The following is a 13,044-nucleotide window of genomic DNA, read 5'->3' as shown; positions in this document are numbered from 1 at the left end:
TGTCTTAACCCGTGGGTTGTGTCGGAAAGGATTTGATTGTAAGATAATGGGGCGCGCTAAGTATGACTTATAAATTTAAAAAAATATATAAAAAGTTTTTTGTGGTCATTTAGTTGAATTACCAAGGTTAGGGAATTGCCTAATGAGTGTAATTGTCAATTCTTCATTGGGGTTAAGTAGTCAACTAGAACCATTAGTAGCCTAAGAAGTTATTTAAATTTAAAATTAAATGTTGCATGTGATGAAGTGGTAAATCACTTGTAAATAATTAAGATTATTAGGGATGAATATTTTGAAGGTTGATTTTTAATGTGTATTAACCGTGCTTTGAATTTATTTAAATCAAATGAAAATTATTTTCCGCATGTGGATGTCTTTATCTTTAGGCAAACTTATTGTGGTAGTCCTTATAATTTAGTGACTTCGAAATTTTTGGGCCAATGATCCACTGTCATTAGGGGCGTTAAAAATGAATTCGACCTGAGTCAACATGAAAAATATCAAGTTATGGTAGTTTTTTTTTTATTGGGTTGAGCTCTGATTGATCTAGGTTGATTGAAATTTAGAGTTTAAGAGTTTTTTTAAGATTAAATTAAATTTTATTTTAATAGATAAGATGTTTTATGTACATCAGGGTATCCACAGTGGTAGGTGGTCTCCACATGCACATTATCAATCAAATTTCTCATCTCTCAAATATTTCAACTTTCACAATGAAATATCTCACAAATCAAATATTTATGAGTCCCACCTATTAAATATCTTATTTTTAAATTTCATAATTAAATATTTCATTAACAAAATATTCATGGCCCAATATTAATTTATTAATTTATATTTAAATAAAATTACTTATAATTTTTAAATAAAATATTAATATTAAATATAAAATTAATTTAATATTAATATTTTATTTAAATAATATAATATAAAAATATAAATATTTCATAAATTTCAAAATTGAAACGTTGGAAGTCAACATTTAAAAAATTAAAAAAATAAAATCTAACGGATAAAAATTACTAGATCTATACTACTTTATTTTTAAATTTTTTACTATTAGAAAAATTAGAAATCACTGAGCACAAATTTATGACAGGTGATTTTTAATCATCGCTAAAATATCCCTACAACGGGGGATATTTGTCCATGAAGATATTTTTTTAAATCACTCGGACAAATATCTCCCATTGGGATGCCCTCAATAAGAGAAGGTTAGTATGATAATGATGAAGTATTGAGATAAAAATAAAAAATTATCATAAAAAATAGTAAAAAAATATTTTTTTTAATCGGGTTTGTTGGGTTATTTGGATTGGTCGGGTTATCTAAGTTCGAATTTACAATTTTTAAGGTGGGATTTGGGTTCGGTTGGATTCGGATTGAGATTTTTTATAATATTCTTATTTCGATCTTATTCGAATCACTTGGTCCAACTGCCATGGTAATCCAAAACATGCAAACAATATATTCTCCTAATTATTTGCATTTACTTGTAGAGGAAATTGGAGAGGTGTTTTGTTTATTTGGAGAGAAAGGGAAATAGCGAATTGAAGGGATTTCAATCAAATACTACTTTAGTTTTCAATCAAACACCATTTTTATTTAAAAAAATTAATTAGATTAATTATCTTGTATACATATTAATATTTTCTCTTGAAAACTAATTTGAAAATTTAATACATTATTTATTTTTTGCTGATACAATAAGTTCGAAAAAAAATAGATTACTAATTTGGAACAATATAATGTTAATCCAAATGCTTTAGCAAATTATTAGTCTATATTGATGCATTAATTAAGAGTTAAATTCTGCTTAATTCAATAATGCAGTAGCTGACCATAAAACTGACCATTCGTAAGCCCGACTAATTCATCCTCTTGGTAGAGAAGGGACCCACAAATGAGGCCATTGTTTTGTCCAATTAAAAAACTGGTAGAAACGGCGATGTGAGCAACGATGTAAATGTCCACTTGACAAGCAACGGCGATTCTCCATCGTTTGATCATCAACTTACGGCTGAGATGTAGACCTTTTTCATTAAAAAAAATAATTTAAAAAATGGGTATTGAACCCGACGTGAATCGAACACGCAACCTTCTGATCTGGAGTCAGACGCGCTACCATTGCGCCACGGATCCACTTGTTGAATTGCTATCTTAATAAAGGTATTTCTGCCAAAATAATAAATGATTAACTAATCATGTTAAACTTGCTAGTCCAAATCTAAGATTGGTTATAAACCTATGTTTGAAAGTAAGGTCCATATCCTTCAATGATCGAGTAGAACCATTGCGACAAGTTAGCCAGATAGATCGAACAAGTTAAATTGTTATGTAGCCAAATGAACTACTTAGATCGCAAGGACAAACAAACATATGATAACATTCGCCTAAGTACCCCTCATCGTCAACCCTACAATGAGATATGGGTGTAAACGAGTCAAGCTGCTCACGAGCTATTCGAGTCTCGACTCGAAAAAAAGTTCGTTTGAGTTCGTTCGATTAAGTTAACGAGCCGAGCTCGAGCCTGATTTCGAGCTCGAAAATATTATCGAGCTGGGCTCGAGCTTAACAGTATTTGGTTAGTGAGCTCGCGAACATGTTCGTTTAAAGATTCACGAACATGTTCGTTTAAAGATTCACGAACATGTTTGCGAACATGTTCGTTTAAAGGCTCACGAACGTGTTTATTAAGAGATTTGCGAATATATATATATATATATATATATATATATATATATATATTACATGAGTTATAAATATTATATATTAATGAGTCAAGCTTGAACTAAGCTCGTTTAACTTTTAAACGAGCTATTTTCGAACCAAGCTCAAACTGAATTCGTTTAACTTTAAAACGAACCTTTTTCGAATCGAGCTCGAGCCGTTCGCGAACTATTTAATTTCATTACGAGCCGAGCTCGAGCTTAAGAATTAAAGCTCGAATTGAACTCGAGCCGAACTCGAGCTTAAGAAAAATGAACCAAGCTCGAGTTCGAGCCTCTTACTGTTCGACTCGGCTCAGTTTGATTACACCCCTACAATGAGACAAGATGAGTAAACCACAATACTAAACGATCTCTTAGCTTGAAGGACATAAATCTCAAAAGAATAAACATTACAAAAATCAATCCTTGTCTAATATAATAACTCTACCATCTAAGTACCAATTCGACTACGCTTATAACAACAACATATTCCTTATGAGCGTGATGATTAGTTAAACCAAATGAGTTAACCAAATATTTTAATAGGAATTTTTTATATATACAAAAGTCTCTAGTCTATCCTTTTACAATCTTTTAATATAAAAATCTCTTATATCTATATTATTAAACAAAATCTATTAATACTACGATAAATGTGAAAAATAACTGAACAAAAAATTTTAAACACAACAAAAAAAAAACCCTTGAGATCTAGACAACAAGATGAACCAACCATTTCAACAACTTAGAAATAAAACTCACAAAGAAATACATGGAATCACACACAACAATTATACATCTCACAAAGAAGTTCATGGAATCACACACAACAATTATACCCTTGTTAATGCTGATTAATTACTTTTGCAACAAATATTACTAAAAATTAAGAGAAAAAAATGGATAGGAGATTGAAACACACGGGCTCTTATGCAGTTTATTGCCCTTCAAATCCTTAATTGATGTGAAAGATTCTCGGTCAGAAAGTTTTGGGTTTTGTAACTACATTTTATTGGCATCAGGCAAGAGACAATGTGCTCAAGGGCATCACCATTTGATCTTATGGTGGAAGGATAGGAGATTGGTTTGCTTTCTGTTTACTTCCGCTTCTTGCCTTCTCGGTGGTGCCGAGGGAGAGGAGATCGAAGCTGCGGAGAAGAGATTCGTTACGAGTTCCTCGAACCGCTGTTCTGGAGATGGATGATGACCTTGACTCTCCTGCAGGCTGCTGAACTCTTTGATGACTGCTGCTGGATGGTCGGTTGCTGCTTGAAAATATACCGCTTGTTCTGCCGTTGCGTGCATTGCTAGGCTCGACGGAACTGGGTCTGCCACTAGAGGCAGTAGCCCTCCTTGAAGTACTTCCATTGCGAGATGATGGGCGGATTTTCTCAGAATCAACCTGAAAGTAGAAGCAGAATTATGTCGTCGACGCATATAATCCACCTCGGTCAGAAACAAATTGAACTTACAGCTTGCTTTGACGATAACAGTACGTGATTGGGAGATTTGCGCTTGGAATTGTCACCGTGATGACCGGAGCCGGAGGCATTCATCCAGGCGAGTGTTTCGACTGCAGCTGAGAATCTATCACGAATCATGGGTCCTGATAATAAGCAGAAATAATTTAGCAGGAAAACTTTGTCGATGATTATGATGAAACTTCAGAAAAGAAACAGAACCTGAAGTTCCTTCAGGCCTTTCAGAGAACGGGACCGGAGCTCCATTCCTATCACTCACTTGCTGAAAGAAAAATAATATTCATAATCATAATCAAAGACATCGAAAAAGGTAAAAATAGACAAATAGCAAGACAATCTTGAGAAACATACAGGCAGTCGAGGGTTAGCACTGATCTGAGGATACTTCAATATAGTCCAGTCGAAAACATAATCAAACTGATATCCTGTGACAACACAGATCGAGAGCCAAATTCATGCATATTCAACAAAAATGGATGAGGAGAACACTAGACGTCAATTGTGCTTTTGCTGACCTTCTCGAATAAATAAGTCATGGAACATGCCCCTCAGGTAAGAATAATTTGGCTTGTCTTCAAACCGCAAGGATCGACAGTAGTGGAAGTAAGACGTAAATTCCAATGGAAATGACTTGCAAAGTGCCTGGATTATACAACATAGATCATCCAAAATTTCTCTTACAATCATTAAGTGAAAATGTCTGATGAGTAAACTTGTTGATTAAATTTGTCCCATGTTTGTAAGATTCTGAATCACCTCGACAGTGGTAAGCAATTTCTTTTCAATAATCTTATCATACTTTTGCTTTTTATTGCCAGCTTTTAGCCCTTGCCAAGGAAGGCTGAAGCAAAAAGTAAAACAAACAGAGATATCATCATGTAAAAAGGAATCCAATTGTAACAAAGACAAAAAAAAAAAAGGCTGTAAGATGGAATGATTTTAACCTTCCTCTTAAAAAATACATAAGCATATAACCAAGAGATTCTAAATCATCTCTTCGGCTTTGCTCTGCATGTAAACATATATAAACATCAGTAAACAACAAAAAGAACTGTGCGCCAGGACAAAATACCAGCATCAATATTTAAGGACCAAGAAACTCACCAAGTCCTAGATGTGTATTAACACTTGCATATCTTGCAGTTCCTGTAAGGTTCTTGTTCTCTCTGTAAATGGATACACCATATAAACCCCCAAACCAAGAACTATTAACTATAGCATCAGGACATAACAAAGAGGAACACCTACCGTCAAAGTAAATAAGCAAACACACCTACCAAACCCACGATAAGATGTAAAATATATCAAATTCATTAGGATGCATGGAGGAAATGAAAACAAGATCAAGGTTCCAAAAAAAGTCCATTTACAGACAAAACTTGCTTATATAAAGACAACTCTCTGTTCAGTTTAGTTTGTACGTGTCTTGTTAGTAACCAAAGGTCATCTATTGTTATGCTCATTTGTTTGTTCACAAAACATTTCCTTATAGAAACTGACTGTGCAAGCTGAAACGCATTAATTAATCTTGATTAGAAAAACTTCAGGAACATCTCAAATTTTATTTTCCCCTCTAATAGCAAGTTAGGCACCTTGAGGTTAACAATCCATGTAGGGTAAAGATGAATTTTTAGGGGCTCAAAAGTCTTACTGGCAGTGGCTAGTATCAACATGAAGAAAATATGTAAAAATTACACAATAAACTAAGAAAAACAAGAATATCTCATCTAAGACTCAACATGCTTGTTACTATTTTCATAACATCAATGTCAATATGCAAAATGTATTAGCAATCAAAAGATATTTTCAGAATTATCATATCAAGATCAAGTTTTGATTACCTGTAAGGTATGTGTTTATGGGTTTGGAAATCCCTGTATTTCTTTGCAAGACCATAATCAATAACATAAACCTGAGAAAACAAAGGAATAACAACCAACAAATAAGAAAAGTAAATACTGTTTTCATAAAACAACATGTCATACTTATCACTTAGTTGCACCAAATCTAGCTTTTGCAGGATATTAATACAGATGCCAATGAAATCTTGTCACGAAAAACAACAAACCTCACAAAGATAGGAAAGAAGAAAGAACATCATCAGTCTACCTAGTTGGTATTGTTAACAGGGATGACGGATAGTAATCACAGTTAAGACTTGAGCGAGCAGTCAGTTTAATAAATCTATTTGTAATGGCGGGTTTAACATGGCAAGCATGGCTTTGAACTTGGCCAAGTGCAGTCGTGGCAAATTAGGTCACGTTTCTTGCATAGAACCTAGAAATCGATAGAATAGCTAATCATAATGCACTTATCAAATATAGGATTTAAGACATCAAGAGTAAATAGGATTTAAGACATCAAGAGTAAATAAATAAATTTTCCAAAGCTTGATTGTGAACCTACAAAAAACCAATTTCATAATTTTTTCTAAAGGTCTCATGTCCCATACACCATATATTTTATTCCTTATACCTCTAACAAAGTGATATATGTCATCACTGATCACAGTAGTTTCAACTTTTGACAAATAAGCTGGAAACTCCACTTCAAAACTTCTAGTTCAGGTAAATTTCAATTAAGTCAATTGACATCAGTAGGAGTTACAATGAAATAGTCTCACATGCATTATCAGAGGCATCATTCTGAAAACTAAGTTATCGGATCTAAGTGATCTGCTCTATAAGTTACTGACAATCATCCAAAGCATGTGTACTACTTGGAACTGAAGAACTGTCAAGAAGAAAATTATCAACTCAAAACTGTTCTAAGCAAAATAAAATGACATCCCTTGAATCACAATGAACCTGGGAAAATTTACTGATATCAATAATAACATAAATACAATTATTAACGAAGCTAAAGATGTATTAACATGAGGATTCTATAAAGATAGTTTATCAAAGCTCTCTCATTCAGAATAAAAGCATTCAAGAAAGCTTGCTTTATGTGATTATCAGCCATGGATATATACTTAGGAGAGGTAGTACTAGTTAACCAAATAATCCATTAGGCCATTTATGGAATGCTTGTTCAAAGTAAAATTCAGACAGGTCATTAAGGGCATGTTTTTCCTTGGCCCTTATTAATAACAAACTTAACATGGAAATAGCATATGGAACAATTTTGATTATATCTACATGCATTATAACGAGCATCATACTCAAGAGGTTATTCAGTTGCAGCTAACTTAAGCTAAAACATATCGACCTGACTTCTAGAAGCAGAATGTAGATGTATTATAGACACACCTGATTAGCTTTACGGCCAAGGCCCATAAGAAAGTTATCTGGCTTTATATCACGATGAAGAAAAGCCTTCGAGTGCATATACTCAACCCGGTTTATCTTTCAAAAACAAATAAGTATTATGACGGTGCTTCAAGAGCATAATTTCAGAACTATCAAAGATATAATTTTGAAATATCAAACTAAAATCCAAGGGGAAATATAAACTTACTAACTGATCTGCAAGCATTAATACTGTTTTCATTGAGAACTTCCGATTGCAGTAGTTGAACAAATCTTCAAGACTAGGACCAAGAATATCGATGACCATAATGTTATATTCTCCTTCTACACCAAACCATTTCAGATGGGGGATTCCAGCTGCATGGAAATGCAAAACTAAATCATCATTGTGCATCAACCGAGAAGACAAATGGATCATAATTACTTACTTCCTCCTTGGAGAATTGTATACACCTTTGATTCATAATGAAGCTGAGGATGCTTGGTCTTCACAGATTCCTGATCATAATTAGTAAATGCTGAGATCAGACGGGTATAAAATAGACCAAATTCAAGTACAAGACTAAACCAATAGTATATACAAATAAGTTAAATTAATGCAAGTAAATAAGAAAAGCGACCACACTTTTCAATAGGCTAGAAATATATTAGAAAGCTTCAACAGAGAGGACAAAACTTAAACAAGACGATTGCACACCTCGAGATACAGTTCATTTTGCCTAATTCTTTCCCTGATTATAAGTTATAACCTTCCAAGTGAACAAAAACACACAAAATAAAAAATGAACCTCCTCGTAACCTTCAGCTAAAAATCTTACTGGTAAGCATTTCCCACGTTTCACATTAAGATTCAAACTTGAGTAGTCTTTTAATTGACTCATCTTAGAAAAGGTTGCATGGAAATATTTTGAAGATAATGTGTTGCGATTGTGTATATCGTAGCACCACGTACCATCTTAACTGCCACTTCTTCTCCACTTTGAATGTTAGCACCTGAATCAAACCAACCAAGAAGAAATGGGGAAAAGCAAACAAAAGTGATAATAAATCTAAAAAAAAACTACAATATTGATCCGCAAAGGCCATAGAAATACGGCATACCATGGTAGAGCTCGCCAAAAGAACCGCTACCGATCTTTTTCCCAAGCTTAAATTTTCCACCGATCACGTGATCCATGATTTAGGATCGAGACCCTAATACACCCACAACACTCAAACGAGAACAAAACCACAGATCTCTAGATCATCAATCATAAAAATTGTAGCATTCAGCCCAACAACTCTCATCCACCAACAAACGAAAAGCTAGCCACCGCACAACAGTCTTCCGGTGAGGAAACAAATCGAGAACAATCCAAGCAACCAATTTGCATATATCCAAGAAGAGAAGCACAACCAAACTGCTCACTCCTTCAATCTTAGATCTAGAAAGCCCTAAAAATGAAACCGCAGCGAACTGGAGCCCTACTCCTCCACCCAGATCCCACACGCATCCTCAGCGAAGCGACATCCCCTGCGACAACCGATTCAATGAGTGTAAATGTTCCCGTCCGCCCACCGATTCTGATCGAACAAATCTTCACAGAAATCCAAGAAGACTACAAATCCGCCGACTCGAGCGACCAAAAACACTCCGCCTGAGAAATGATCGCCGATTGCCCTAAAAAGGATCGGATCCGGCGGTTGCCAAGATCTGGATTCAGGAGACGAGGCGACAACAAAATTCAACAAAACTCTCCGCGATAATGAGGCATATAATCGCTTGATAAAGCATAAATCCAACCGTGGAATATTATTAATTTATTTGAGAAAAAATAATCATTTTAATCCCACACTTTTATTATTTTGTTAAAACACCCTCAATAATTTTTCATTCTCTTTACTGCCATTTTGGGTTGTTTGTCGTAAATAAATCAAATTATTTATACCAAATCATATATATGTAATATATAACATTAAATTTAAGAGCAAAAATTAAAAGGGATCCATTTCATGTTCAATGTCATCTTGACCAAAAGACATCTAAAGTTTCAAAATTCTCAAAAACATACACCACGGGATGGAATTTTAACAATGGTGAAGAAAAATATTGAAGATTGATCGCTCAATAGAATATTCAGGTTGTCACATAGCAGAGTACTGAAGTACAGTTTGAGATAATGTTATCTCCCCATAAATGGTTGTAGGACCGAACTACAAATTTCATATTCAATTATTGATGTATTTATAGAAATTTTTCTTTTATATGATGAGAAGTGCAATCAAAAGATGCTTGAAATAATTAGAAACGTTCTGAGTTAGCTGTCATTAATTCACCAAGTAGTTTATCCCTTTTTTTTTTTCAAAATATGTACAGTCTTCAAAATTCCTCCTGATTTATTCATCTGATGGTCGGTGAAAAATTTTTCTCGGGGCATCAAACCGATTTATTCTAATCATTCACCCCAAAATAAGTCTCAATGAGACTAACTTAGGATTTATCAATCGTCTATTAACAAAATTATTAATTAATTCCTCAAAATTAAACTTATTTTTTTATTAACTTATCATTTCTGTGAAAGATTTGATTAATAAAATAAAATTTTGATTAATCAAAGCGTCTCCTTTAGAATAATTTTGGATAAAATATTTTCCACCTAAAAAGATATTTAAATAATTATGAGATCGACATTGAAGACCACCTTTTATCAATAGTAATAATGGATTTCAAGAATAATTCAGATTAAATTTGAGATGAAATTTATAAATGTTGTAGCGAGGTGTTTTAATTTTCTATTTTTTATTATTAAAATTATTTATAATAATTAATTTTGGTATTTAAAAATTATTATAATCATTATTCACAATTACTATAATTTTAATAACTATGTCATAACTAATACAATAGAGGTGAACTAACTTTTCAGCAAATTAGTAAATAGTATTTTAAATATAATAATTTTAATTAAATTGAATGATTTATTTTAAACAATTATATTTTAGTTACTTGTAGCAATTAAGATATAATTGAATACGGATAATTTAAAAATAAAAAATATAAATAGGATGTTATTTTAATATTTTTCAAGAAGGGTGGGTACATTTTTTGGAAAATTAAATGTTTTTTTAATTTTTAAGCTAAAATTAATTAAATTATGTAATTCAGATAATGGGCTTGAGCCCAATTTAATAATTGGGCCTCCACCAGATCAGTATGCGGACCCATTAAACTCCCTCTATGGCTTACTATATAAGGCCGACGTCACGGTTAGGGTTTATACAAGTTGCCTTGCGTCTTCCCGTCGCCGCTCGTTGCAGAGAGAGAGAGAGAGAGAGAGAGAGAGAGAGAGAGAGAGAGAGAGAGAGAGAGAGAAGATGGCAGATTCGAAGGCGGTCACCATTCGCACCCGCAAGTTCATGACCAATCGCCTTCTTTCAAGGAAGCAATTCGTTGGTTTCTTAGGCCCTTGGCTCCCTTTTGATCTATAATATTGTGGAAGCCTTTTTTGTGATTTATCTTGGTTGGTTTCAGGTCATCGATGTTCTTCACCCTGGGAGAGCCAACGTCTCCAAGGTACGCTCTATTCTGCATGTTCGCCTTGCATTGGTGGTGGACGCCCTTTCTTGCTGTTGGAATTGAACTGGTACGATTTCTGGTTTGTGTGGTTTAGGCGGAATTGAAAGAGAAGTTGGCGAGCCTTTATGAAGTGAAGGATCCTAATACAATCTTTGTGTTCAAATTCCGGACGCACTTTGGAGGTGGCAAATCGACGGGATTTGGTTTGATCTATGACACCGTAGAGAATGCAAAGAAGTATGAGCCCAAGTATCGGCTTATTAGGGTACGCTTCTATATCTCCATCTCGTTTCACCAGAAGGTTTCAAATTGTTGTTTGTCATCTAGATCATGGCGCTTATGCTTCTGTTGTAATACCTTCTTCTCAAACTTATTTCAAAATCAGATTTTTAGCGGTTTTCTGTTAAGTTTATTGGATGTGGTTAATCGTAGACACTAGTTGGAAGACTGATTCTTGTAGTTATCATTGCAAAACGCAGAGAAATATGATCCCAAGTATTGGCTTATCAGGGCGTGCCACTTTCTCTCCATCCTGTGGCCTCTGAATGTTACAAATTATTGTTTGTTATCTGGATTGCAGTAATTTTGATCCCGGCATCATACTTTCTACTCTATTCAGTTGACCAAATTTGTTTTTTTGTACTACTCTGCTTGGTTTATTGGATGTGGTTAACTATACTTAGTTGGAAGATCAGTTTATTTATCTTTGAAATTTTGCCAAGTTTTTAATTTTCTATATTGCTTGATCTCTGGTAGGAGAGTAATATTATCGTGCAAAATTTGAACATAAAAGATGGTTAGTTGTTGCAGTAGTTAAGGAAGGTGCTCTGTCTAAACTTAAAAAAATGTCTCAGAATTCTTAACTTTTTTCATATCCTCGATTTCAGAGTGACCCCAGAATGTTACAAATTATTGTCTGTTATCTAGATGATGGTGCTTATGATCCTGGCATAATATCTTATACTCTTTACAAATATATTTTTTTTGCAATTCTCTGTTAAGGTTATTGGCTGTGGTTAACAGTAGGCATTAGTCAAAATATTAGTGCTTGTTTGAATCATTTGAAAGTTTAACCATATATTTTGCTATATTGCTTACTCTGCTAGAGTAATATTATTTTCAAGCTTAGGCTATAAACAGTAGCCAGCTGTTCCAGCATTTGAGGAGATGCTTATGTAAACTTAAAACAGTCTCAGAATTCTTAGCATTTTCACAATTTACATTTCAGAATGACTGAAAATGACTTGAAGATTGCCAATATTTTGTTAGCATAGACTTATCTTTAATTTTATTAGTATCATGGAAACTAATTTTATCATCTGCATTGTGTTTTGACAGAATGGCCTTGCAACCAAGGTAGAAAAATCCAGGAAGCAGATGAAGGAAAGGAAAAACAGGGCAAAGAAGATCCGCGGCGTTAAGAAGGTAATACCCCATCCAATATTATCACTTTTTAAAATTTAGATCTCGAGTAGTGAGCTAACCCTAGATATGCTTACTGTTTTTCATGTTTCAATTTCCAGACAAAGGCAGGAGATGCTGCTAAGGCAGGAAAGAAGAAATGAGCAATCATCATCTTCCTTGATAACAGTTTGTGTTTATTTTTTCTTGTTTTTGCTGATTTACCTCAGAATCATGATTTTGTATTTGGTCAATATGGGCAGCTTTTTAACTTAAATTTAGCTTTTGATCACCTGTGATATTATTCTTAACTTCCTGCTTTCATCATTTTGCTCACTGAGTGTTCTATCAAACTTTTCCAAGCTCTACATTGTGTCTGGTATTGTTTCCTAGCTTATTGGAATTCTGAACTTTTGCCAATATATGTTAGAATATTTCCTTGATCATCTAGATTCATGCATCCAAAGATTGGAAGTTATAAAATATTTCTTTTGTTAAAGTTTTATTTTATTTTTAAAACATATGTTACTGTCTTAATTTTTATAGAATCTTGCAGATTACATAGATTTAAATCTTCTAAGCTGATTGATAGCTATCATGAATGTTTGATAAAAATTATTAGATGATGATTTAAAATTTGAAAA

The 13,044-nt window shown here is 33.6% G+C and overlaps 2 protein-coding genes and 1 non-coding gene across 3 annotated transcripts; 1 reads left to right on the top strand and 2 right to left on the bottom strand.

Moving 5' to 3' along the window:
• Nucleotides 1-2,070: 2,070 nt before the first annotated feature.
• TRNAW-CCA (transfer RNA tryptophan (anticodon CCA)) lies at nt 2,071-2,142 on the bottom strand. Its single transcript has one exon. It is a non-coding gene; the product is annotated as a tRNA-Trp (tRNA).
• A 1,293-nt stretch (nt 2,143-3,435) lies between these two features.
• Nucleotides 3,436-9,188, bottom strand: LOC141835424 (uncharacterized). The gene is made up of 14 exons (XM_074722878.1): nt 8,545-9,188; nt 8,396-8,436; nt 7,872-7,941; nt 7,652-7,800; nt 7,444-7,539; nt 6,034-6,104; nt 5,297-5,358; nt 5,137-5,200; nt 4,949-5,033; nt 4,708-4,834; nt 4,544-4,617; nt 4,394-4,454; nt 4,184-4,317; nt 3,436-4,113 (listed from the first exon to the last, which is right to left on the bottom strand). Exons 1-14 carry the CDS (start codon nt 8,618-8,620, stop codon nt 3,772-3,774), a joined length of 1,452 nt encoding a protein of 483 aa, XP_074578979.1. The 5' UTR covers nt 8,621-9,188; the 3' UTR covers nt 3,436-3,771.
• Nucleotides 9,189-10,724: 1,536 nt separating this feature from the next.
• Nucleotides 10,725-12,704, top strand: LOC141834991 (small ribosomal subunit protein eS24z). The gene is made up of 5 exons (XM_074722409.1): nt 10,725-10,872; nt 10,955-10,996; nt 11,094-11,264; nt 12,338-12,424; nt 12,523-12,704. Exons 1-5 carry the CDS (start codon nt 10,798-10,800, stop codon nt 12,562-12,564), a joined length of 417 nt encoding a protein of 138 aa, XP_074578510.1. The 5' UTR covers nt 10,725-10,797; the 3' UTR covers nt 12,565-12,704.
• The last annotated feature ends 340 nt before the right edge of the window (nt 12,705-13,044 follow it).

The sequence above is a fragment of the Curcuma longa genome, chromosome 9 (assembly GCF_044706935.1).
Source record: "Curcuma longa cultivar G26 ecotype Majalengka, Jawa Barat chromosome 9, ITB_CL_G26_1.1, whole genome shotgun sequence".
Lineage (NCBI taxonomy): Eukaryota > Viridiplantae > Streptophyta > Magnoliopsida > Zingiberales > Zingiberaceae > Curcuma > Curcuma longa.
Note: the sequence above shows the minus strand (reverse complement) of the source record. Positions and strands in the feature narration are given on the sequence as shown.

Coding starts and splice junctions, on each gene's coding strand:
- LOC141835424 (XM_074722878.1), bottom strand. CDS start 8,620: ATGGATCACGTGATCGGTGGAAAATTTAAGCTTGGGAAAAAGATCGGT. Junction 8,437..8,544: donor TTTTGGCGAGCTCTACCATG/GTATGCCGTATT, acceptor GGTTTGATTCAG/GTGCTAACATTCAAAGTGGA. Junction 4,455..4,543: donor GTGCTAACCCTCGACTGCCT/GTATGTTTCTCA, acceptor TTTTTCTTTCAG/CAAGTGAGTGATAGGAATGG.
- LOC141834991 (XM_074722409.1), top strand. CDS start 10,798: ATGGCAGATTCGAAGGCGGTCACCATTCGCACCCGCAAGTTCATGACC. Junction 11,265..12,337: donor CCAAGTATCGGCTTATTAGG/GTACGCTTCTAT, acceptor GTGTTTTGACAG/AATGGCCTTGCAACCAAGGT. Junction 12,425..12,522: donor AGATCCGCGGCGTTAAGAAG/GTAATACCCCAT, acceptor TTCAATTTCCAG/ACAAAGGCAGGAGATGCTGC.